Raw genomic sequence first — 26,229 nt, 5'->3', positions numbered from 1 at the left:
TGCTCCCATTGTTCCTATAGTCCTTCCGTTGGCACAGGATGGGGTTTGAGGGGGCTGTGAATGAGCCCAAGGCAGCTGCTGAGTCCATGACATGGGAGACCAGCTCAGGGCTGTGGGTCTGTGTCCCACACTGCCTTGGGGGACACTGTGGAATCACAGTCTGTCCATGCTATCCCCTCCTCCACATAGCCCACACCACATCACCACTGAGAATGCGATTCCCACGCACGCCCTCCCTACGCGGGCACTAACCTTTCACGCCTGCCGTCCGGCACCACCCGGGAGCATTCCGGGGCGCCCCCCTCTGGACGGTGGACTGTGCTCTCATTGCTGAGACCTGTGCCCCCCGACACGTGCTCACAGGACACAGACACACACCCACACCCATGTTACAAGGCACATGCCCTCCCCTCACAACACACGCATGAGACGCGGACACCCCCACTGCAGCCCGGCCCCTGGGGGACCAGAACTCCTGAAATCAGGGCTGTGAGAAAGAGATTCCCTGCAAGTGGGCTCAGGGCTGTGACCCGAGGATCTCACTCCCTGCCCCAGACTCCCTGGTTCTGCCCCTGGGAGGTGAACACAGCCCTCCCCACCCAATTCAAAAGGAGTTACAGGTTCCAGTGAGATGTGGTGTAGACAGACAAGACAGGAGGTGGAAACGAGACAGGTATGAAACTGGGGGGTTAGCGCTGGGGAAGACACTCACAGACACTAACAAAACACTAACTGCCCTTGTCTGGTGAGAGATGTTTCCCCCAACATTCCCCCAATGTAACTCCCCAATCAGCCTCCACCCCAGCTCTGATTCCCCCTCAGCCTCCCTCCCAGCACTGCTCCCCCAGTCTTTCAAGGGAAGGGTGCTTATGTGGGCAAGTTGCTCACGTGGGCAAGACCTGGGCCTCGAGGCTCAGCCCCCCTCAGAGGAATGCAGCTCTCCATAGGAACCTGCTTTGTGCTGAAGACAGGTGAAGCGAGGGCACAAGGGAAAGGGATCACCCCAGCACTGCAGAGAACTCATCAGGTGTTGGTGGGGGCAGCACAGGCTGCCTGGTGACTCCCAACCCAGCTCCAAGGAAACAGAAGTGCTGCCACTACCCCAGGAGAGGTTCATGGGCTGCTCTGGTGGGAACGCACCCCAGGCCAGTGTCAGATGAGCCCCGAGTCTGGGAGCAGGGGGGCAGGAAGGCAGACAGGATGGGACAGGCTGACAGGTGATGTTTTATTCCTGACACACGTGATTCTCCTTCGGGTCCTGTCCTGTACCACTAAATGGTCCTCGTGCTGCATCCCAGCATGGGTCGGCTGGTGCAGATCAGACAGGGGCTCATCTAGAACCATCTCCTGTCTCTGCTAGTGGCCAGTGGAAGGCATGAGGGGATCTCACAGCACAGGGAGAAGCACTCAAGCAGAGGGCACTGGGATGGAAAAGACCAGAGAAATACTGGCCCAAATTGACCATATCCAACTGGCACCTTTCCCCCCGACGTCATCTGTATCACAACAGGGAGCGAGGATCCCGGGAGACTGTGATGCAATACCCAGGCAATTCTCCCCTCTGGGGCTGGAGGGAGCCACCCAGTAAAGACTTGGATGCCACAGGGTGCGTTCTGATGTTCTCTTCTCAGCTACTGGCCACCCCATGATGGGGGGAACTGCTCCAGCCTGAGACCCCCAAATCCTGTGGGGGCAAGCGGCTCCCCAGAGTTGATGGAAGCAGCCAGCAAGACTGAGAGGCTTATGGGGAGGCCTGGAAAAAGCCCGCAACAGGAAGGTGAAGGCAGGCCCTGGGGCTGAGCAGCACAGGCAGCACCCACAACGCTGCCCCCAAGAGAGAGAGTGTCTGTGAAATGTTCTGACCAGGCTCCATGGTGCCAGGTTCAATCCCCCCCAGCCATGCCAGTACTCAGTGGTCTGGGCCCACTGGAGAGAGAGAGGCTGGACCCTCGGCGCGGCAGGGGGGATAGAACCAACCAGACAACGGAGTTAATTGTACCTAATGGGGAAGGAGAAGGTAGTTTGCTAGTCTCTACAGGGAGGGGTGATGCACAGAAGGAGAGGGGGTGCGTGTGCAGATGGGGGTTGAGGGGGAGGAGAGGAAAGGACCCACCTGATCTGCTACCGAACGGCGAGAGTCCCCCCGATCCCTCCACGTGACAAAAGCAGAGTCAGAGAGAGTTACCTGATGAAAAGCTAGGATGAAGAGGAGAGAAACAGACGGGTCATGGCCCCGGCACTGGTGCCCCCCGGTGGGAGCACAGATCACCCCATCGCTGACTCCATTGTCTCCCCAGAAAACAGGAGGGGTCCACAGACCCAGGATGGGAGAGGGCTGGGAAGTGCTGGGGGCAGCAGGGGGAAGGGGCCTGGGAAAATCATGATTGAAGCCCTCTCCCTGACCCCTCGCTGCATCCACAGATCCAGAGCCAACTTGACCCAGCTCTGAGGCACACGGGGATGACCAGGGAAGGGGGGGAGACATTTCTGCCACTGGCTCATGCTGGGACAGCCAGGTGAACAGCTGCTAGAGCTACACAGCTACCTCAAAATCCTCTCTCACACACACACACACACACTCTCTCTCTCTCCCTCCCTCTCCCTCTCTACTGACCCCTGGGCACCCAGCTCCATATCCAGACACTAATACCTATATGGTGACCACCTTGGCAGGGTGCAAATAAGAGGAAAGCACGGGGAAAATAAGGAACCTTGCTTTATTTTAAAAGACCTTTTAGGGAAGCAACATGTCCCTTAGCATATCACCGATTGGTCTCTTGACTTCCCAGGACAGCCACCTCAAACAAGGGATGATCATAGAGAGGTGGAAACCCTAACCTCAAGCTGGACCTCAAGGCCTCCTCGGGCCCCAATCCTTGCACAGGCCTCACTAGCCCCTGAGCCGGGCCCCACGGCCTCCTCGGGCCCAATCCCTGCACAGGCCTCACTAGCCCCTGAGCTGTGCTCCACAGCTTCTTTGGGCCCCAGTCGCTGCACAGGCTTTATAGCCCCCTGAGCCGGGCTCCAATCCTTGCACAGGTCTCACTAGCCCGAGCCAGGCCCCAGGGCCTCCTCGGACCCCTGCCCCTGAACACACCTCATTAGGCTCCCGAGCCAGGCCCCAGAGCCAGGCCCCACGGCCTTCTCGGGCCTCAATCTCTGCATACACCTCACTAGCCCCTGAACCGGGCCCTGTGTCCTCATTGGGCTCCTATCCCTGCACACACCTCGCTAGGCCCCTGAGCCAGGCCCCACGGCCTCCCAGAATTCCAAACACAACACCTAGCTTTGGAGGCTATTCTTACCTGTCCCATGTCCCTTATTGTCCAGACTGCAAGGCCCATGTAAGCTCTCAGAGTTTGAGTATCAGGAGGTGATGGAACAACTCTGGGGGCTGCGAGTTTATTGGGGGAAATGTGGGAGGGGGATTACTGGGGACATTATGGTGTCAGATCAGGGAATTTTGGGGGAGTTATATGAGGGATTTTTGTGTTTCATGGGGAAATGTTTAGGGGTTATGTGAGGGGATGATTGGGGAATAGAGAATTTTATTGTGGAGTTGCTCAAAAGTCAGGGAAGGAGGGATGGGGAGGGGAGCTATTTCTCATGGTGTCCAGATGGCATCTCCTCATCCTAAACCCCATGGACCCAAGAAGTCCCCACTGCCCAGGGCCCCTCTTCACCTCTATCCCCTGGAGGAGGCACTGAATCCCAGGCCTGCTCTGAGAGTACTGTAAGGGTGCACTGGCCCCCTCACCCTGTGAGCACCCTGATCCTATGTCCCCAAGAGGCAGGAACCTCGTCTAGGGCTAACACAGTGCTAGTCCTCCCCATCCAATCATTTGTCATCCTCTCCCAGCCCCAGGCCTTCCTCCTTCCTGGTCCTAATGCTGTGGCGGTCAGTATGTCTGTGTCCTCCAACTCTAACCCTCATTTCTCCATCCACCTTTCCCAGCCCTGCCCCCTACCCTTCCATCCATCCATCCATTGGGCTGTCTCCCCAGCACTAGCCCTGTTCCAGGTCCATCCATCGGTTTCCCCCAGCACTAGCCCTGCTCCGGGTCCATCCATCGGTTTCCCCAAGGACTAGCCCTGCTCTGGGTCCATCCATCCATCAGTTTCCCCAAGGACTAGCCCTGCTCTGGGTCCATCCATCCATCAGTTTCCCCAAGGACTAGCCCTGCTCCGAGTCCATCCATCCATCGGTTTCCCCCAGCACTAGCCCTGCTCCGGGTCCATCCATCAGTTTCCCCCAGCACTAGCCCTGCTCCGGGTCCATCCATCAGTTTCCCCCAGCACTAGCCCTGCCGTGGCACAGACATCAGACGAGATGGGATGGGAAATGGAGACACGGAAAAGAAAAATGACATTGTAATTTCCACCTGAGCGTCGAGCAGGCGTTTCCGGGGTTCGGAGACGTCGTGGGCGGCCGAGTGATCCCTGCGCAGCTCCTCCTCCACCAGCATCAACCTGCAGGGACAGGCTTCACTGGAGTCAATCCGGGCTCCCGCGGGGGGAGGCCAAGGGTCCCTGACAGCTAACGCCCAGTGGGGCAGGGGGCAGATGGAGCAGGTCCCTGAGGGGGGCGGAGGCCACGGCAGGTACCTGGGAGATGTGATGGGAGGCAGCTCCTAGACGGACTGTTCCCTCCCTGCCCTGAGTTCAGGATATCTGAGGGGATCCTCCTATGAATCCCCCACAACCCCTGTGTGTGCTGGGGACCTCATGACCCCCTCATAGCCATGTATCAGGGACCCTGTGACCCCCATCTCCCCACACATGCCAGGGATCCTGTGCCTCTGCCATGAGCCGCCCCACTATGTGTGCCAGGGACCCTGTGACCTCCCATCTTCCCCAACGTGTGCCAGGGACCCCGTGGCCCCCACCTTCCCCGCACATGCCCAGGACCCAGTGACCCTACCATAAGGCCCCACCGCTCCGATCCGCCCCTCACCTGCCAATGATGCTCTTGATCTGTGAGTCCTTCTCCACCTGCTGCTGGCGCAGCCGCTTCTCACTCTGCTCCAGCCGTTGCTGGTACTGCATCAGGATTTTGCTGGTCTGCTCCTCTTGTGACATCAGGCGCCGCTCATACTCCTCCAGCTTGCGGTTCGACATGTGCAGCCGCTCCTTCAGTGAGTGGATCTCCTCCTCATATTCCTTCACCTGGAGGGAGAGGCAATGTGATGGCCATGAGGGCACTTCTGCCTCGAGGCAGGGGCTCGTGCCTCCCCACTCTGAAGGGCTGGGGGTCAGGACTCCTGCGTTCTATCCTTGGCATGAGAAGAGGAGTGGGATCTAGTGGGTTAAAGCTGGGGTGATTGCTGTGAGTCAGGCCTCCTGGGTTCTCTTACCCGGTCCAGCCGGCTCTCATCCATGGATTTGGAGTACTCCTTCAGCTTGTACTCCTCGCGCTCAATGTGGGAGCTCTCGATGTCGGCTGACAGGTGGGGCATGTTAGAAACCCAGGCCACGGTGCGCTCAGAGGCCGGCATGACCGGGTTCAGCGTGGAAGGCGTGTGCGATGGCTGTGGGGGGAGAAAGTTAGTGAGCATGGAATGAGACCCCCTCCCTGCCCCAGAGACTCCCCCCACCGCCCTGTTGGGGCCCCTGGAAGACAGACCACCACCCCCACCTCAAGGTCAGCTACCCACCCTGAGCAGTACTGACGCTCCACTCCTGAGGACAACCCCTGAGCCTCCTCACTGTCCCCCTTTGTACCACTCCCCACCTGTCCAACCTGCCCCATCACCCTACCCACTGCCCACACACCTTGCCTCCCTTCCTGCCCTCCCCACACCTGCTTGGTAATGGTTGGCTTGAGTGCAGAAGGCGTCTCCTTGGTGACTGACTGCTGGCGGGCACGGGCTGGCCCGTAGGTGGGCTCGGGTGACTGCAGAAGGTTGCCGCTGGAGGGCCGAGGTTTCTGGGCAGCGCTGACCGTCAGCTGCTGGGACTTTCCGCGCTGAAGTGGGACCTGGGGCTGCGGCTGGGGCGGGGCTCGCTGGGGCTGGGGCCCGATGGTGATCTGTGGGGGGGAGAGCATGTTCTGCAGGTTCTCCTGCAGCGAGAGCTGGCGCTTGGTGAACTCGGAGCCCTGGCGGGTGAACTCATCACTGTAGCTGTGGCTGTGGATGATGTGCTTACTGGCGGACAGATCCTCGCTTTTGCTGTAGCCGTGGAAGGGGGCAAAGGTGTCGGGGTTGCCCTCAGACGGCCGGTGCGAGGGTGCGGCTGAAGGCCCGTCTGAGGCCATGTGGAAGAGGGGGTTCTGGAAGGAGAGGGGCACCCTAAGCTGCTGGGCTGCAGCCCCATCAGTGGTGACGCCCATGTGGCTCAGCCGCAGGCCAGCCGCGATGCTGGAGCCACTGCCCTGCGAGAGGCGACTGGGCCGCAGTCCCATGGCCGCGGTGATGGAGGCCTGGCTACTGTTGAGCATGTCGCCCACACTCTGCAGGTTGGAGACGCTGTTCATGCGGCTGTCCTGCAGGTCCAGCATCGAGACGCTCTTGTTGACACTCAGCATCTTCTGGTCGGGCTCAGTTATGTCGGAGCTGCTGGTGCAGTAGGCAGGCGAGGAGCGGGCCAGGGGCGGACGCGTCACAAAGAACATGTCCTTGGAGCCCTTCTCCTTGGTGGGCGAAGGCAATCGGGTCATGTCCATGGAGCTGGGGGGCGGCAGAAAGGCCAAGTGGTCAGCACTAGGGCCAGTGCTCCAGCGGGGATGGGGAGAAGGGAACAGTGAGTGGCCCCAGTCCAGGGCTCCTGGGGAATGGGTGAGTTGGGGAGCAGCCTGAGGGGGGACAGACGGGGGGGAAGAGCAGTCCCAGCCCAGGGTCCCCAGGGGACGGGGGAGTCGGGAGAAGCCCAGGGAGGGACAGACGGGGGGGAAGAACAGCCTCAGCCCATGGCCTCTGGGGATGGGGGAGTCAGGATGTAGCCCCAGAAGGGGACAGACGGGGCGGGGGGGAAGAACAGCCCCAGCCCATGGCTCCTGGGGGATGAGGGAGTCGGGGAGCAGCCCGCGGGTGGGGGGGAGGACAGACGGAGGAGGAGAACAGCCCCAGCCCATGGCCCCTGGGGGAGTCAGGGAGCAGCCTAGGGGGCAGGGAAGGACAGACGGGGGGGGGGGAGAACAGCCCCAGCCCATGGCCCCTGGGGGAGTCAGGGAGCAGCCCGGGAGGGGACAGATTGGGGGGGAAGAACAGCCCCAGCCCAGGGTCCCCAGGGAATGGGGGAGTCAGGGAGCAGCCTGGGAGGGGTACAGATGGGGGGAAGAACAGCCCCAGCCCATGGCCCCTGGGGGATGGGGGAGCTGGGGAGCAGCCCGGGGGTGCAGGGGGACAGACCGGGGGAAGAACAGCTCCAGCCCATGGCCCCTGGGGATGGGGAATCAGGGAGACGCCCGGGGGAGGGGTGAGGACAGACGTGGGGGGGAAGAACAGCCCCAGCCCATGGCCCCTGGGGGATGGGGGAGTTGGGGAGCAGCCCGGGGGGGGGAGGGAGGAAGGACAGACGGGGGGGAAGAACAGCCCCAGCCCATGGCCCCTGGGGGATGGGGGAGTCGGGGAGCAGGCCGGGGGGGTGGGGGAGAGGACAGACCAGGGGGAAGAACAGCCCCAGCCCATGGCTCCTGGGGCAAGGATCCCTCCTTGGAGAAGCTGAGGGAACTAGCTGGCCACAGCGCTGCAAACCCCCTTGGGGAAGGCTGCAGGGACAGAGTCCTGCAGGAGGAGGGATTCCTGTACCGGAAATGGGCTCCCCAAGGGGAAGTAGAACTGGGAGGAATCGGGAGGCAGCTGGTGGTGCCCCAGAAATCCACAGGGTTCTTCCCTCTCGAGCTGCTGGATGAGAGGAGAGTGAGGGGACCCCCTGGGGGATCTCTTCCCTGAGGTGGGAGCCAATCTCCCCATCAGGTGTCCCCCGTTCAGAGTCACTGGGAAAGCAGCCCAGAACCTGGAGAGAGAGGTCAAGGACATGCTGGCTTTAGATGTGATCCAGCCGTTTTACAGCTCATGGGCCTCACCAGTGTGGCTGATCCCCAAGGGAGACAGGATGATCTGATTTTGTGGGGGCTATCGGAAGCTTAAAGCCATCACAGTGTCCGATGCCGACCCCATGCCTAGGCCTAGATTCTAGACAAGCAGAGGGGGATGGAGAACTGGGCCCTGGCAAACACTGATAACGTGTGCATCTTTAGCCAGACCTGGGAGGAACAGGTATCCCAGGTGAAGAGGGGACCGGGTTACTTCAGGGAGGTGGGACTGATGGTAAAAGTTGGAAAGTGTAAGGTGGGGATGGCAGAGGTGTTGTATCTGGGCCACAAAGTGGGAAGCGGCTGCCCAAGTCCAGAGCTGGCCAAGGCCAAGATGGGGGCTCTTAACCAAGAGAGCCCAAATCGCAGACCAGAGTGCTAGTAGAAGACCCTGTCGCAGTTTGAACCCCAGGGGTTTTGGGGTGGCAAAAGGGTTCGGGCCGCATAAACCTTCCCACATGCGGCCTGCGGGTGCCATCAAGCACACCCGACCTAAGGGAGGGCGTGAGACTGGACTGTCCTGGTGTAACTCACACCAAGGAATGGGAGAGATGCTGGGGCATCCATGGGAATGTTGGTGGGTTCGAACTTCCCCAGGTCACTGGCTAGAGTGACCTCGCTCAGTTCAGTCTTGAAGGGGGGATAGATGTGACGAGCTGGGAATGTTCTTAATGTTTCCCCTGAATACTGTGTTGGTGCCTCAAGTGTCCCCTATGCAGTTCTTAATATCTAGGTGGTGGAATAAGGGGTTCTTCTTCGAGTGATTGCTCATATCCATTCCAGTTAGGTGTACGCGCCGCGCGTGCACATTCGTCGGAAAACTTTTACCCTAGCAACTCAGTGGGCCGGCAGGTCGCCCCCTAGAGTGGCGCCACCATGGCGCTCCATATATACTCCTGCCGGCCCACCCGCTCCTCAGTTCCTTCTTACCGCCCGTGTCGGTCGTTGGAACAGTGGAGCGCGGCTTAGCTGACCTCCACTTCCCTAGCTACTCGTTTTCTCGTATATAATTATGCAGTTATAACACTTTTATATATATATGTTTGTATGGTTATACGTGTTTCCTTTGCTAACATGGTTAGTTTAGTTAGCGGGGTTCAGGAAGTAGCCCCTTCCATGAGCCCAGTGCCGGAGCCGTGCATGGCTCACCAGATTTTCAAAAGGGGCCCGGCTTACCAGAAGCCGCGGCCGAAGAGAGATCTACATGACTCCTGTTTGAAGAATCACACTTGACAGATAAGTGCCCCATTTGCAAGGCTTTTAAGCCGAGAACAAAAAGGTGCGGGACTTTCACTTGCCCCTCCACCTTGGGCGCGGAGCGATGTTCAAGCGGCGGGCAGAAGCGCCTCCTCGGCACCGGACCCCGCCGGTACCACCAAGGCCTTCCGGCACCGACCGTCACCGGCACCGATGTCGACTCGGCACCGTTCCCTTCTTCCGAGGTCGAGAGAGTCTACGATTCCTGCTGGTGCCTGGCGGCTCCCCGGCACGCGCCGTGGTTGAGCCCCCTGCTCCCGCTACTTCCGTGCCACCTGCATCGCAGCCAGAGAGCTCGCCTCAGTTGCGTTATCCGGCCTGCAGAGGCACCGATGACTTCGGCTCCGTCGATTCCAGTCCCCCAGGACCAGGGAATCCGGTGCCTGGCAGCTCCCCGGCTCGCGCCGTGGTAGAGCTTACTGCTCCTGCTGCTTCTGTGTCAGCTGCACCACAGCAAGACAGCTCGTCTAAGATGGCTCGCCCGGCGCCGACGACGTCGGCACCGTCGATCCCGGTCCCACGAGGGCCGTAGAATCCGGTGCCTGACGGCTCCCCGGCACGCGCCGTGGTTGAGCGTATTGCTCCTGCTGCTTCCGTGCCAGCGGCACCGCAGCCAGAGAGCTCGTCTAGTCGGATCGCCAGGCGCTGACACCTACTACGGCACCGATGACGTCGTCACCGTCGATCCTGGTCCCATAAGGGCCGTAGAATCCGGTGCCTGACGGCTCCCCGGCACGCGCCGTGGTTGAGCGTATTGCTCCTGCTGCTTCCGTGCCAGCGGCACCGCAGCCAGAGAGCTCGTCTAGTCGGATCGCCCGGCGCCGACGCCTGCTACGGCACCGATGACGTCGTCACCGTCGATCCCGGTCCCACAAGGGCCGTGGAATCCGGTGCCTGACGGCTCCCCGGCACGCGCCGTGGTTGAGCGTATTGCTCCTGCTGCTTCCGTGCCAGCGGCACCGCAGCCAGAGGGCTCGTCTACGTCGGATCGCCCGGCACCGACACCTGCTGCGGCACCGATGGCGTCGGCACCGTCGATCCCGGTCCCACACGGGCCGTAGAATCCGGTGCCTGACGGCTCCCCGGCACGCGCCGTGGTTGAGCGTTTTGCTCCGGCTGCTTCCGTGCCAACGGCACCGCAGCCTGAGGGCTCGTCTACGTCGGATCGCCCGGCACCGACACCTGCTGCGGCACCGATGGCGTCGGCACCGTCGATCCCGGTCCCACACGGGCCGTAGAATCCGGTGCCTGACGGCTCCCCGGCACGCGCCGTGGTTGAGCGTATTGCTCCGGCTGCTTCCGTGCCAACGGCACCGCAGCCAGAGAGCTCGTCTACGTCGGATCGCCCGGCACCGACACCTGCTGCGGCACCGATGACGTCGGCACCGTCGATCCCGGTCCCGCAAGGGCCATAGTATCCGGTGCCTGACAGCTCCCCGGCACGCGCCGTGGTCGAGCTACTTCTCCGGCTGCTTCCGTGCCCACGGCACCGCGGCCAGAGGGCTAGTCTAAGTCGGATCGCCCGGCACCGACACCTGCTTCGGCACCGTCGATCCCGGTCCCGCAAGGGCCGTAGAATCCGGTGCCCGACGGCTCCCCGGCACGCGCCGTGGTTGAGCGTATTACTCCCGCTGCTTCAGTGCTGACGGCACCCCAGCCAGACGGCTTATCTAACTCGGTTCTCCCGGCACCGGCACCTACCGAAGCTCTGATGACCTCGGTACCATGGATCCCGGCCCCACGAGGGCCGTCGAATCCGGTGCCTGACAGCTCCCCAGTACGCACTGTGGTTGAGCCTGCTGTTCCCTGCGCGCCGGAGATGTTACCAACGGCGAGGGCTCTCAGTGCCATGACGGAGTCAGTGCTGCCTGACCCGGGCACCGCCGGTACGGGTAATACAGTCTCTTCAAGGGACTGTCCCCTGTCAGTACAGCAGAGCGGCACCGTCTATGATCACGGTCCCGCAGACGCTCCAAGTCCTGTCGGCACGCCGGACACCACTGGCAGTCCCGGTACTGTTTTCCTCGGTACTGGTCACACTCGCTGCACCGGTCGGTATCCCGTTCGCCGACCCGCTATCGGCACCGTTCCGACATCTGGCACCGGGGCAGGTACCTTGACTCCTGTAGCTCTTCTCCGAGCCTCGAGATCTCGGTCGACCTCCCGACACCGTTCTGGTTGCGGGTCTGGATCTCGTTCCAGGTACCGATACGCCTCCCGATGCCGGTCCCCGGTGCCGAGTTGGGCAAGGTCCGAGTGAGTCAGGGACTCGGCCCGAGCCCTCTTTTAGTACCTCCATGGCCGTCCGGACACGCATCCGTGTCACCCCATATGCGCGGATTTTATGCTCAGGACCACGATCCTGATATCATGGCCAGCGGGCGCCAGCCCCGAAGCGGAAAGAGCCTTGGCGAATGCAAGGTGTACTCTGCAGGGGCCCTGCACCTCTGGGTAGCGAAGCAACAAGCCTTGTTTAGCTGCGATAATTATAGCACCTGGGTGGAGGAGTTTCTCCCTCGAACCTCCCACCTAGAGTTCGCTGCCGTCTTGGAGGACGGGGGAAAGAATTTACCCTTTGTTGGTAAAGGCATCTTCGCGGCAGAGACAGCCCCAGACTGCGAAGCCTGCTGGACAATAGGGTCCTAATGCGTCTCAGCATGTATACGCCTGCGACCAAACGCAGGCCTTTATGGCCCCAGCCGCCATACTCTGTGCCTAGCCAGAGGCAGAACTCTGGAAAACGGCAAGGCCAAGGTGGTCGCAGACAAACGTCAGGCCCCCTAAAAAGCCAAAGTCGAGGTCCCTCGCAATTACCACTGGGACCAAAGACGGACCTTCCAAGGTTCACCGGAGGGCGGTGTACCAGTCGCAGGACGGGATCCTGATCCCGCTTTCTCCTGGCATGGCCCCAGTTACTTTTAGGTCGCTGGGTCCTGCGCACGATGGAGCATAGGTACCACCTTAAAATTGCTCCAGCCCTGTCCCCCTTCAGCGGACGAAAGGGGCTAGGGGTTTTACTCCCGTTATGCCCTAGTCCCCCACTCGACCACAGGTCAGACCTTCCTGGTCCTGCATGGACTCAACCGGTTTGGGATAAGGTTGAAGTTCTGCATGGTATCCCTGGGAACCATTATTCCATCCTTGCCTCCGGGGGGCTACTATGCCGCCCTGGATAGGAAGGACGCGTACTTTTGCAATGCCATCTTCCCTCCGCATGGGAGATGCCTCCGCTTTATAGCCAGCGGTGAATACTCCCGGTTTACGGCCATAGTCGCCGCCTACCGTAGCTATGTCGGATATGCGTTTTTCCGTATTGGGACGATTCTCTTATCCGAGGAGACTCTGACACACAAACCACTCAGCCCGTGGGCATCGGCACGGTCTTATTCACAGATCAAGGCCTGATGATTACTAATAGAGCAATCCGTTCTGGTTCCCACGCAGAGGTTGGGCTTCCTAGGGGCTATCTTGGTCTCCTACCTAGCCGGAGCCTGCTTATCGCAACTGCGGTTTTAGGCGATGGCATCAATCATCTGAGGTCTGAAGGCTTTCCCAACGACCTCAGCTCGTTCTTGTCTCAGTCTCCTGGGTCCATGGTTGCCCGCAAGTTTGTAACCAAACGCGCCAAGCTCCGCCTCCGTACTCTCCAAGTCCGGCCCACCTCGGCGTGCCGCTTGGACAGGGAGCCAATGGTCATGGTAGTCACCGTTCCCTCGAACGCCTTAGGCTCCCTAGAGTGGTGGCTAACTCCCTCCTTGGTGTGGACAGGATGCGGTTTCATCCGCCCCAGCCCTCACTGCCCCTGACGGCGGACGCATCATCTCTCTGCTCGAGTGCTCATGGTCACCTCCGAGCTTAAGGCCTTCGGTCTTCTAGGGAGCTGGCATTCCTCATTAATGCCCCAAGAATGAGAGTAGTCCGCCTGGCATGCCAGGGGTTCCATCGGCAGCTGCGAGGCCGTTGTATCTCGGTGTTTACAGCCAACACAATGGCCAGGTGCTTCATAAGCATTCAGGGGGGACATAGTCCTCCCCCCTTTTTTGTCAGGAGGCCATCCATTTCCGGGTCTTTTGCATGGCCCACTCGATGGAGCTGGCGACGTCCTTTCTCCCAGGCGTTCGGAATGTCTTATCTCTTTGACTCAGCAGGTCTTTCCTGTCTTACGAGTCATCACTCTGCCCCACGTGAGGCGTCCCGCTTTCCGGAAGTGGAAATGGTTCCTCGCACAGACCTGTTCGCTCACCGCGAGTGCAGGAAATGCCAGATGTTCTGCTCCTTCCAAGGTCTCTCCTCGGAATCGATCTTGGTCGCATTCCTGATGCCGTGGAACGGCCAACTGCATTATGCCTTCCCGCTGTTCCCACTGGTTCGTTACGTCCTGCTCAAATTCCGCAGGGGCGGAGCGTGCATCATCATCATGATCACTCCAAAGTGGTCCAGGCAACACTGACATACCACGTTGCTCGGCCTGTCAGCCCAGACCTCATCACTCAGGGCAATGACAGGCTTCGTCACTTGGACCTGCAGCCTCTTCGCCTCACGTACCTGAGTCGGGGTGACAGGCAGCCTTCCGCCTGGTCAACGTACCGAGCCAGGTGGAAGCGTTTCCTTTACAGCTGCAGTACGCTCGATCTTGCTCCTGCTGAGGTCTCGATCCCCTCTATTTGGCCTGCCTCTGGCCTTCAGCGGCAGGATCTGGCGGTATCATCGCTGAGGATACTCTCAGCAGCCATCCCTACCTTCCAGCAGGCTAAGATGGACGTTCAGTGTCCCACTATGGGTTCGAGGTCCCTCAAGGGCTTGGAGCGCTTGCACCCTCGGGTGCGCCGCCCAGCCCCGCCCTGGGGCCTCAACCTAGTCTTGGCCAGACGGGTCTCTGAGATCAGAGCTCTTACGAAGGTTCCACAAAGACAAGGTGCAGTTATGACCGCACCCGGCTTTCCTCCCTAAGGTGTTTTGGCCTTTTATGTTACCCACAGCTCAACGCAATGGGCATAACCGTTGCACTCCTTGGACATCTGTGGAGTGCTCGCATTAGTTGTGCTGACAGAATCATTTCCTAAGGTGCCCCAGCTCTGCCCCGGTAGCGGGCCAAAGGGAGGGCTTGCTTGTTTTCCTCTCAGAGGATCTCATCTTGGGTGATGGCGGACATCCCCACTTGTTATGATTTGGCTCATATTTCCCCAAGCCACATCACCGTGCATTCTACCAGGGCTCAGGCTTCATCTGCCGCCTTGCTGGCTCGTGTTTCTACCCACGAGACCTGTCGCGAAGCTCCATTGGTCCTCGGTCCTTACCTTTGCTTCGCAGTATGCCCTGGTTCAGCAGTCAAGAGAGGCTGTAGCCTCTGGCTCGGCAGTTTTATTCTGCCACATTTCACTCCGACCCCACCGCCTTTGTAAGGCTTGGGATTCACCTAACTGGAATGGATATGAGCAATCACTCGAAGAAGAAAAGACGGTTACTCACCTTTGTAACTGTTGTTCTTCGAGATGTGTTGCTCATATCCATTCCACACCCGCCCTCCTTCCCCACTGTCGGAGTAGCCGGCAAGAAGGAACTGAGGAGCGGGTGGGCCGGCAGGAGTATATATGGAGCGCCATGGTGGCGCCACTCTAGGGGGCGACCTGCCGGCCCACTGAGTTGCTAGGGTAAAAGTTTTCCGACGAATGTGCACGCGCGGCGCGTACACCTAACTGGAATGGATATGAGCAACACATCTCGAAGAACAACAGTTACAAAGGTGAGTAACCGTCTTGTGTGATTGCTGCAGAGCAAAGGGCCAGTGCCCCTAAATGCCTGGCACTCTGTCTCCTGGCAACTGATGGACTGGGCCCCTTCTCTGCAAAGGTGCCAACTGAAGGTGTTGGAGACAAAGAGGTCAGGTGACCTCCTGGCCCAGGAAAGGAACTGAGCAGAGAGGAGGGGCTGGAAGGGGTTGTTAGTCCGGAGCTCGCTGGGGACGAGGAGTGAAGTGCAGACGTGGGGGTCTGGCTCACTGTCCCCCAGAATGGACCTGGCCAAGAGGTCCGGTTCGCTGTATCTACAAGCTCTGTTTTAGACCCTGTTCCTGTCATCAAAAAAACCTGTTTTACTAGCTGGCTGAGAGTCACATCTGACTGCAAAGTTGGGGTGCAGGACCCGGTGGCTTCCCCAGGACCCCGCTGGGGTAGGCTCGCTGTGGGAAGCGCACGGAGGGGCAGAGGATGCTGAATGCTCCAAGAAGAGACCCAGGAGGTGAAGCCGTGTGAGCTTCTTGCCCTGAACAAGTCTGCTCCAAGGGAGAGGAGGCTCCCCAGAGTCCTGACTGGCTTGGTGGGGAGCAGATCCAGAGCATCACCCAGGGACTCCGTGACACATGGCCCCTGGAGGATGGGGGAGTCAGGGAGCAGCCCGGGAGGCGGGGGAGGACAGATGGGGGGAAGAACAGCCCCAGCCCAGGGTCCCCGGGGGATGGGGGAATTGGGGAGCAGCCTGGGAGGGGTACAGATGGGGGAAAGAACAGCCCCAGCCCAGGGTCCCCAGGGGATGGGGGAGTCAGGGAGCAGCCTGGGGGGGGAGAACAGCCCAGTCCATGGCCCATGGGGGATAAGGGACGGGGGAGTCTCTGAGCAGACCATGACGTGTGACCATCCCTTCCTAGTCCCCCTGCAGCTCCCCAAAAATGAGCCTCCTGCACACAGACTCCACAGGAGCCCCCAGACGAGGAAATGGGCCCAGCCTGGTGCTGCCCAGGCCTCACACAGAGCTACTTGGAACAGGGCAGTGCTCACTGCGTGTCCCCCTGGGACTGGTGCAGGGTAAGGAAGGGGAATGGTGGTGTTGCTCCCCATCAGGAAGGGTGGGTCGGGCAGCAGGGGGGTATACTGGATGGTGTGGGGCCAGTGTGGGGACTGTGCCAGGACTCACCTGTTGAGGCCCCGCACCACGTAGGGCTGCAGATCGACGGAGCTGCAGGGGGAGCAGAGCAGCAGTTAGTGTTGAGGGGAGACCTGGACAGGATCCTACATGGCAAAGGGAGGGGGCAGAGGGAGATGCTCCCTGGCCATCCCCACAGTGAATTGGGTTTGCAGTTCTATCCAGTGCCCTGCTATCTCCCACTGCCCTCCAGCCCTCAGCCCCAGACTCCACTCACCTGTTGAGGTCACGCATCATGTAGGGCTGCATGTCAGAGGATGGCCCCCGCAGGATGATGGGCTTAGTCTGCAGCCGCTCCCCCTGGTGACTTGGCTGCCGCTGGATGTGCGGGTTCCTGAGAGCGACGCTGATGTCGTTGAGCAGCCGAGGCAGGGGGCCCAGCTTGATCAGGGCTTCCTGGGGCCAGGGGCGGAAAGACAGGGGACGGGGTTAGCATGAGACCTGGGGATCCCAGCTGTCCTCCCAGAGCCAGGAGAGAACCCAAGCGTCCTGGCTCCCAGCCCCACTTGCTCTATCCCACTAGTCCCCACTCCCCTCCTAGAGCCAGGAGAGAATGCAGGAGTTCTGGCTTTCATCCCTCACTCCCCTCCAAGAGCTGGGAAGGAACCCAGGAGTCGTGGCTCCTAGCCCCATGTCCGAGGTCTCTGTACCTTGCTGAGCTGGGGCATGACCTCCCAGAGCAGAGCATGCAGCGTAGAGAGCTCGCGGCCCAGGTCAATGTAGCCCTCAAAGCTGCTGCTGTTGGTCAGAGTGTCGAGGTTTGAGATCTCATAGAGGAACTGCTGCATGCTGGCCCACTCCAGCTCCAGGAATTCGTTCATGAATGCCATGTACTCCTCCTTGCTGCCGAACCTGGTGTGGGGTTGAGGGGGGTGGGTCAGTGGGGTACAGAACCCCCCCATACAACACCGAGGCCCCCTCCCATGCTGACCCACTCCCACCCAGGAACTCGATCACGAACGTCATGTACTCCTTTGCTGCTGACCCTGCCAGCGGGCAGAGGGGTCCATGGAGTACAGCACTCCCTACATACAGCCCCATACAATGCACAGAACCCTCCTGGAACTCATCTCTGAATGACACACACTCTTCTGTGTGGCTGAAACCTGCCAAGGGTGGGTGGCTTGAGTAAGCAGGGTGTAGAACCCTAAGTCGCCCCCCTAAAAAACAGCATTCCCCACACCCGTGATGTCCCACCCTGATGCCCTGGTCCATGGTGCATCTCTCACTTGCTGAAGTTGGCCAGGTTCTGGATGACTTTGGCGATGAGGGTCAGCGTGCGGGACGTCTGCTCGTCCGGGTACTCCTGCATGAGCCCAAAGAGGCTGGGCGACATGACCGCCGGGCACAGGAAGCGCAAGAAGAGCGAGGCACTGATCAGCCGGTCAGCGATGTCCTCACGGCCCCTCTCAGCGCAGCGCAGACGCCACGAGGCAAACACCTCCTTCAGCTCCCGTGGGAACACGCTGTGGGGAGGGTGAAGGGCCATCAGTGACCCCCAGGCCTTCTGAGACCATATGCCCCCAGAGCCCATGCGCCACCCCCAGAGCCCGTGCGCTCCCCACAGGGCACAGACCTCCTTCAGCTCCTGCGGGAACACGCTGAGGGGAGGGCAGAGGGGTCATCAATGACCCACACACAGCCCTGAGCCCACCCCCCTTCACAGGGCACCGATGGCCTTCAGCTCCCATGGGAACAGAGTGCAGGGGTGGCAGGGACATCAGTGAGCTCCGGAGTCCCCCATACACCTCGCCATAGGGCACACACCTTCCTCAGCTCCTGCCTGAACTCTCAGTGCCCTCACCACCTCTTCCCTCCCCTGGCCCTCCACCTCCTGCCTCCACCCTGCACAGCACCTGCTCACTCCCTGCCCCTGAACATGCCCCCATGCCTCTGCCAGCTGGCACCCACCAGTGCGAATTGACGACCTTGCAAAGCGCCAGCTCACAGCACATACGCAGGTTGGCCTGGTGGTCAGGCAGGGTGGACGAGGAGCATTTCATGGGGTCAACCTCACAGTTCTCCTCTGACTCGTAGAGCGCCCGGATGAACTCGCCTGCAGGAACAGAGGGCAGAGAGCTAGTGAGGCAGGGAGTGGGGTGCCAGGCCGGACACAGCCCCAGGAAACAGCTCCTACCTCCCTGCACACTCCATCCTATCCGTCAGGAGCCTGAAGCTGGGGAGGGGGTACTCCACCAGCCTCTCCAGAGACCAGATGGAGTGAGATGTCAACTCAGGTGTATCCCAGTGCCAGGACCAGCTGTTCGGTTGGGGATCACACCCCATCACCAGGCTGGGTACAGGGCTAACGCCCCTAAACCCCAGAGCACAGATCCCACCCTCTGGGCATACAGATCCCTGCAGGCACGGTGCACAGACCCACATGCCTCCCTTCACACGCACAGGACCCAGACTCACCCACAGTGTGTGCGTGCACCCACACCCACAAGGGTAAGCAAATCCCTCCCCCTCCCTCACTCACCGATGGCGTCCTTGAGGTATTTCTGGCCAATGAGTTTCAGATACTCCTCTATGGCTTTCGTGGCCAGGGTGTTCTCCCGGAATATCAAGTGCTCCCGGTCCATGAACCGATCAACTTCCGTCATGGCCATGTCCGAGAGGAAATCCTGCAGGGGTTAGGCCCGGTCGGGGGAGTGAGCGAGGGGACCCAACACCCCAAACCTCCCTACCTCGTGCCCAGAAGGACTTGAGAGGTAGACAATTCAGAGGGCACTTTGTCCTCCAACTCTGCCATCGTCCCTCCCACTCTCCCGGTACCTTGGCTTTGCCAGTGCTCTGCAGGATGTGCACCAGCGCGCAGGCCACTTCCTCCTTGCTCTTGACGCTCAGGACCGGCTCCAGCACGGCACACAGCATGCGGTAGTTGTTGGTCACATACTCAGCAAACTCCTTGTACAGCTCCATGGGGAGGATGCTCATGGTCTGGAAGCGGCTCTTGACACGCACAGCAGGGCAGCCGGCCTTGCTCTTGCTGGTGCTGGGCTGGCTGAGCGGGTACCACTGCTCGGCGAAGTGGCGCCCGGTGACGCTGGCAATGGGGATGCTGACCATGCCCACGTAGTTGCTCTTGTCCTTCTTGCGCTTCTTGTCCGTGTCCTTGTAGACGTGCAGGCGGATGGTGCGCACGGCTGGCAGGTTGTTGAACTCGAAGTGCTCGCCCCAGAAGACATTGTCCGTGCGCATCTTGCTGGTGGTGCGGGCGTAGAGCATGTCGTCGAGGCACAGCTCGCAGTAATAGCGCTTCTTGGGTGGCAGCTCCCGTGCCTCAATGATCCACAGCTTCAGCACATTGTCCACCCGCCGGCTGTTATCCTGGGGGGCATAGGGGGTTAGATGGGGCTTGGAGGCTGGCTGTTACCCTGGGGGGCATGGGAGGTTAGATGGGGTGGGTGCTGGCTGTTATCCTGGGGGGCACAGGGGGTTAGATGGGGGTCAGTGCTATGGAGCACAGGGAGATCGGGTGCAGGCAAGTTGGGGGGATGAGGATGTAGGTAGGGGTCAGTGCTATGGGGTGTAGGAACGGGACAGGCAGGTGGATCAGGGCTATGGGGCACAGGCAGGGGGATGAAGATGTAGGCTGGGGTCTGTGCTATGGGGTGTGTGGGTTGGTGCTATGGGACCCAGGCAGGTGGGTTGGTGCTATGGGCTGTGTGGGTCGGTGCTATGGGACCCAGGCAGGGGTCGGTGCTATGGGGTGTGTGAGTCGGTGCTATGAGACCCAGGCAGGGGTCAATGCTATGAGGTGTGTGGGTCAGTGCTACTGGACGCAGGCAGGTGGGTTGTTGCTGTGGGGAACTGCGTGTGCTCTGTGGTAAATTGGGGCTGTAACAGTAGCTTCAGGCAGGAGGACACAACTCCGGAGGAGTAGGGCAGCAGGCGAACATGTGGGGAGAGAGGGACATGTGTGCACAGCTGTGGGGGGCTGGACCAAGCCTCCTGCCCTTTAGCTCTCCTGTCAGCCAGTATCCACCTCTTCCCCCGGGGCTCCCCTGCCCCCCAACTTCCCTCCACTACAGCACCTTGTTGGGTTTCACGGCTCGCTGCAGGTTCTCGATCCACTTGTCGCGCTCTGCGGCTGAGCGGCAAGCAAAGCACTTGGTGCCGGACGCAGTGGTGACCTGAGGAAGAGAGAATGAGGAGCAGCTGAGCAGCGCCACATGTACTTCCATACACCCTGACGGGGTGCCCAGCCATACATCTCCTTCCCTTTGCAGTGCTGGGGAGAGAACACAGGAGTCCTGGCTCCCAGCCCCTGAGTTCAACCCCCCTCGGACACCACTCCCCTCCCAGAGCTGAGGACAGAACTCAGGAATCCTGACTTCCAGACCGCTGCCCTAACCCACCCACCAGACCCCACTCCCCTTCAAGAGCTGGGATAGAACCCAGGTATCAAGGCTCCCAGCCCCCCTGTTCTAACCCCCCAGACCCTACTCCCCTCCCAGACCTGAGATAGAACCCAGGCTCCCAGCCCCCTTGCTCTAACCCACTGGATCCAACTCCCCTCCCAGAGCCAGGGACAGAACCCAGTGGCTCCTAGTCCCTGGGCCCTGCTGCCTTGTAGGTGCTAGTGCCCCGGGCTGGGCTGCCGCACCTCAAAGCAAAACTCCTGGCCCAGGATGCTGCTGTGCACGGGTTTGATGATGGAGTCCTCATCCAGGTTGAGCTCCAGGGCCTCAGCCGCGCTGCTAGGGCTCAGCAGGGACTCGTGGGAGTGAGACTCCTTGAAGCTCTGCATGAGGCGGGCTCTGCAGGGGAGGGGAGCTGGTGAGATGGGGGGCTTGCGGGCCCTGTGTCTCGTGTCATTGGAGTGAGTCCAGTGCAGCGGGATCAAACACAGTGAATCTGGTGCCATGACACAAGCATGGGACAGGGGAGAAGGAGGGGGAGACAACTGAGACATAGGCTCTGGAGCCACTGAGGGGGGCGTGTGGGCAGCCAAGCTATGGGGGCAGGGGGTCCTACAGCCTCCCGGGGTGTGTGCAGAACATGCCCTAGCTGTGGCCATGGCACTGGTGAGACCACACAGACAGCTGGTGCCCGGGACGGGGGGTACCTGGGGGATTCAGCGGCTGGCCATGGGAGGGGCCCCTATAGACAATTCTGCACTGCCGGGGGGTCTGGACCGCAGAACGAGAGAGAGAGAAAGAGAGAGAGAGAGTCAGAGACAAACACAAATTAACTGAGTGGGGAGGAGGGCCCCAAGCAGGGTCCCTGGGGGTCATCCTGGAGGCTGCAACCCACAGGTAAATCACATAGCATTTTCATAGACACCAAGCCACATTAGAACAGGGACAGAGGGGCAGCACCATTACCTCCCTGTTACAGAGCGGGAAACTGAGACACAGAGGGGAAAGGGATTTAACACCCACCCACCCCCCTGCAAAATCACTCTAGTCTCTGGCAAAAGCCAAAGACAGAACACAGGAGCTTCCAGTCCCCGCCCCAAAATCCACTAGACCCCATGCCCCTCCTCGAGCTGGGTATAGAACCCAGGTATCCTGACTCCCAAACCCTGCTACAAACCCATTAGACGTCAACCTCTCCCCCCTCCCAGCTGGGGCTAGAACCCCCCCATCTCAACCTGCTAACCCCCACAGCCCTCCCTGAGCTGGGGATGGAACCCAGGAGCCCTGGCTCCCAGCCCCCCCAACCCACTAGACACCCAACCCCCCGAATCCTCCAAGCCAGAGATAGAAATCAGGAGTCCTGGCTCCCAGCCCCCCCAATCCACTAGACCCCAACCCCCCCTCCCCGCCCCCGATCCTCCAAGCTAGAGACAGAAACCAGGAGTCCTGGCTCCCAGCCCCCCAACCCACTAGTCCCCAACCCCCCTGCCCCCGATCCTCCAAGCCAGAGATAGAACCCAGGAGTTCTGGTTTCCAGCCCCCCAAACTCACTAGACCCCCCAGTCCCCCAAGCCAGGGATAGAACCCAGGAGTCCTTGCTCTCAGTTCCCTGAGGATGCCCCATGCTGGCGAGGACACACAAGGCACCCCACAAATGGTGCAGGTGAGTGGCCGCCCCCAGCGGGTTATTTTTAGTGACTGGGCTGCGTAAGCGGAGAGGCCCCTGCGTCTCCGGGAGGCAGCGACTCAGAGCTCGGCTGGGCTCGGCTCTGCCGTCACTGGAGCAGAGTGGGGGCGGGCGCCGCTAAAAATACTCACCCAGCCAGGCAGGGATGTGTCGGCAGTGGGCCTCGGGTGCCAGGCAGAGCAAGGGCCTGTGGAAGGGAGCCCTGGAGCAGGCCCGGGGGAACCCAGACAGGGAACAGGAAAGGGGGGATACCCAGTTTGAACTTGGGGAGCCTGGGGGGCAGGCAGAGAATACAAGGAGCGGGAAGCCCAGGCTGGGGGGAGAAGAGCCAGAGACATAGGAACGGAGGAAGCCGGGGATGTGAATGGGGAGCCCAAGCAGGGTTGAGAGGCTGCTGAAGACACTGGGGTAGGGCCAGAGGGGAGGCAACTGGGCTAGGGGACAAGCTAGGGGTTGGGGATCCCAAACCTGGTGGGGAGCCAGGAGTCCAGATACCAAGACAGCTGCACCGGGAGCTGTCTACAAATGGGGGGCAGATCACAGGCACTCCCCCGTTTGCCCCCTGCTATGCCTCCATACAACCTCCATCCACATGCCTGCCCCTCCTATACACAGAGAGCCTGCACAGCTCTATAGACGTTATACGTCACACAAATACTGAGATGTAGCCACTCTGGGCTGGGGTGAGAGGACTATAGAAACAGAACAGGAGTGTGAAACCGGATGGGCAGGAGAACCTTGTACCCAAGCAATACCCTAGTGAGGCTCCAGGGACTCCTTGGTGCCCAAATGTGGCCAGGACACTGGAGCCCAGGCCCCGTGTGTTTCCTTTCCTGCCTTGGAGCACAGCATCCCTAACTGGGGCCAGCCCTGATGCTGAAGGGAGTGCATCCCACACCCTTTGGCACAGCACCCCTAGTGCTGCACTAGGGCACAGGCAGAGCAGCGCCCACCTTACTTCCTTTCTCCGGGAGCCCTCCCACCTTGGTTTGTCCCCAGTCAGCCATGCTTGGGCTGCACCCGGCTGTGGAAGATGCAGAAGTTCTACAACCAGAAGGGACCATCGTGATCATATAGTGACGTCTGCCCCTGCCCCCCGCCCTGCTATTGTGCAGGCCAGAGACTTGCCCCAGCTAATGCCTAGAGCAGACTTCTACAAACCAGCATTTAGGAGTGCATGAGTGTGTGTGTATACGTGCATGTGCGCCTCTGTGTGTGTGTGTGTGCGCATGTGTGCGTGCAGGTGTGTGCCTGTGTGCATGAGTGTGTGTGTATACATGCATGTGTGCCTGTGTGTGTGCGCACGCAAATGTGTGCTTGTGTGCCTGAATGTGTGTGTATACGTGCATGTGCACCTCTGTGTGTGTGTGCATGTGCACGCAGGTGTGTGCCTGTGTGAATGAGTATGTATGTATACGTGGATGTGTGCCTGTGTACGTGCACGCGCACACGCAGGTGTGTGCCTGTGTGCATGAGTGTGTGTATACGTGCATGTGCACCTGTGCGTGTGCACAGGTGTGTGCCTGTGTGCATGAGCGTGCATGTGCGTGTGCTTGTGTGCGTTGGGAGGGGGTTTACTTTCTTCCCACCCCACCCCTGTGGTCAATCTTGCTGGATCCTAACATGAAAGTCTCTCAATCCTGAGTCACTCAGCTCCTCATACAGTAAAAGTTTGGCATGGCTTTAACCTCTCACATGCACACGCACACGTCACAAAAGCACACACACACTGACATGCATGCACCCCTTCCCCTTTCCCTTGGGGCCCCCTCATGTCCCCACACCCACTTGGGCAGGTGTCTGTCCCCCTGCTTGTGCCTTCCCTGCTCCCTGCTTTCCCCACTGGGCCAGTGAGGACTCACCGGGTGGGGCAGGGATGCTGGGGGGCCGAGCCAGGCTCCAGCAGCCAGGGAGGCAGAGAGGATCAGTCGGGCCAGGGCTGGGAACTCTGCCAAGCCGGATCCGGCTTCTGCTCCTGGCTCCCACCCACCATCTCCGGCTATAAACAGCTCCCGGCATCCAGCAGCACCACTTCCGCCTGCCAGCCCCACTTCCCCAGCTGGCTGCCTCCCCCCACCCCCATTCCCACCCCTTCTCACACCGGCTGCCTCTCCCACCCTCCATCCCTCCTACTGGCTACCTCCCTTTCCTGCCCTCCACTGGCTGCTTCCTCCCCATTCCTCCCTACTGGTTACCTCCCTCAACCACTCCCCTCACCATTCCCTCCACTGGGTGCCTCTTTCCCCTCAGCTCCCCCATTCCCACCCCACCACTGGCTGCCCCCCTCAATGCCCAGTTGCTCTCTTTCCTTCTTGCCCTCCTTCTCCGCTTCCCCAGCTTCCTTCCCATCATTGGCTGCCTCCCATCCACAATGCCCCCTCCTCTTTTCCCTCCCCCCAACTCCTCCTTTCCCAGTCCTACACAACCCCCAAATGGAGAGTACACCTCTGAAAGAGACATCAGCAACTCCAGATGCAGGAAGTGCAACAGGGCACAGCCCCCTGCAGAGAACGGACTGGAGGGGACAATCCCCCCTATGCAACCTCCTCCTGTCACCTGAGGTCATAACAAAGTTTTATCAAGGAAGCCCCATAACTGTCTGCCCATCACTACCGACATGCCTACTGTCGAGGTGGGTTGCAGGGGCTGTTAATACAGGGATCCCTCGAGATGCAGCTGCCTTTGGTATGGGGCAGCCGTTCCCATGGAGAAGGAAGAGACAGTTGACATTATGTGTGCCTGGAACTGGGGTCCCTGACCAGGGTAGTGATCCCTGGCAGTGTGGGCAGAGTCTGTGCCTTGGAGCCCCACGCTGCTCTCTGCAGCAGTGCCAGGAGGTGGGATATGGACCGGAGGGGCGCTCTCACCTGTCATGGTCAGCACTTCGGAACCGTGGCAGGATCTGGCGGAAACTGCTGGTCCGGTCCAGTTTGGGCTGGCTCTTTGTCCGTTTGATGGAGCTCTTCAAACGCCGGCTCAGGAAGCCCTGCTGTGGGTAGGGGATAGACAGAGTGAGATGGTGAGGGGGCACTGAGGGAGCCAGGACTCCTGGGTTTTAGTGCCAACTTGGGAAGGGAGTGGGAGCTAGTGGGTTTGGGGGGATGGAGTGGGAGCCAGGACTCAGGGGTTCTATCCCCGGCTCTGGGAGAAGAGTGAAAGCTCCCCTGCTCTAACCACTTAACTCCACTACCCTCTCAGAGAACCCATGCACCTGGGGGGCAGTGAGCATGAACGTGTATGTGTGCGTGAGTGCGCCTGTGACAGCCTCTGAGCATCAGTCCTTCTGTCAGTGAGTGTGAGTCTGGGGGTGTGTGAATCAGTGAGTAGAAGTGCCCATGAGAGTGCAGACCCATGTGTCAGTGTGAGGGTGACTGTGTGTCTCCATGTGTGTCAGGGCAGGGGAGGTCTCTCACCGAGGGCCGGAATGGGGGTGCCGGGGGTGCGTCCATGTTGATGCTGTATTGCTTCCCTGCAGGGACGCTCTTCCTCCGGGAGCGGCTCACGTGGTGTTCTGAAAACAGAGTGTAGGGGAGAGATCTGGTTACTGGGGGGAGGAGGGAGGTCAGAATTCCACCACGGGGTGCCCCAGCCCTGCCCACCCTGCAAGGGTAACAACCAAGACTCTGAAGGGAATCCCACTATCCTACTCAGCACTACACCCAGCTCAAGGACTCTGCCCTAAAGGCCATGCCAGCTCTGATCCAGCCTCAGGGCAGGGGACTGGCTGGCTCAGGGGGCGGGGAATGGGACATGGGGCCTTTCCTCTCCAGGGGGTGCTGGCTCCTATCTGGCCCCAGGGGAGGGAACTGACTGGCTCAGGGGGTAGGCTATGGGACACGGGGCCTGTCCCCTCTAGGGGCCATCGGCTCTAATCCAGCCCCAATGATGGAGACTGACTGGGGGAGAGGATGAGCCCACCCTGCAGCCTTGGAAACCCAGATATTGGGAGCAAGCTGCATGTGATA

General features: G+C 60.3%; 1 protein-coding gene across 8 annotated transcripts in view; it reads right to left on the bottom strand.

Moving 5' to 3' along the window:
* Positions 1-26,229, bottom strand: part of LOC115639890 (ras/Rap GTPase-activating protein SynGAP-like) — a 48,158-nt gene that overhangs the window by 1,939 nt on the left and 19,990 nt on the right. For 3 of the 8 annotated variants that reach the window (XM_030542825.1, XM_030542830.1, XM_030542829.1), the window contains exons 2-17: positions 25,678-25,775; positions 25,132-25,253; positions 20,823-20,976; positions 20,251-20,349; positions 18,989-19,543; positions 18,693-18,837; positions 18,122-18,266; positions 17,440-17,676; positions 16,861-17,062; positions 16,428-16,606; positions 16,202-16,243; positions 5,801-6,668; positions 5,355-5,528; positions 4,955-5,166; positions 4,383-4,483; positions 2,114-2,196 (exon numbers count right to left, since the gene is read on the bottom strand). In XM_030542825.1, coding sequence (XP_030398685.1) covers positions 2,114-2,196; positions 4,383-4,483; positions 4,955-5,166; positions 5,355-5,528; positions 5,801-6,668; positions 16,202-16,243; positions 16,428-16,606; positions 16,861-17,062; positions 17,440-17,676; positions 18,122-18,266; positions 18,693-18,837; positions 18,989-19,543; positions 20,251-20,349; positions 20,823-20,976; positions 25,132-25,253; positions 25,678-25,775 — 3,416 coding nt within the window. The remainder of the gene's footprint in view (positions 1-2,113; positions 2,197-4,382; positions 4,484-4,954; positions 5,167-5,354; positions 5,529-5,800; positions 6,669-16,201; positions 16,244-16,427; positions 16,607-16,860; positions 17,063-17,439; positions 17,677-18,121; positions 18,267-18,692; positions 18,838-18,988; positions 19,544-20,250; positions 20,350-20,822; positions 20,977-25,131; positions 25,254-25,677; positions 25,776-26,229) is intronic. The other 5 variants (XR_003997762.1, XM_030542826.1, XM_030542831.1 and 2 more) reach the window with 5 other exon arrangements.

This window comes from Gopherus evgoodei, unplaced genomic scaffold, assembly GCF_007399415.2.
Source record: "Gopherus evgoodei ecotype Sinaloan lineage unplaced genomic scaffold, rGopEvg1_v1.p scaffold_144_arrow_ctg1, whole genome shotgun sequence".
Taxonomy (NCBI): Eukaryota; Metazoa; Chordata; order Testudines; family Testudinidae; genus Gopherus; species Gopherus evgoodei.
This window is presented reverse-complemented; position numbering and strand designations above follow the sequence as displayed.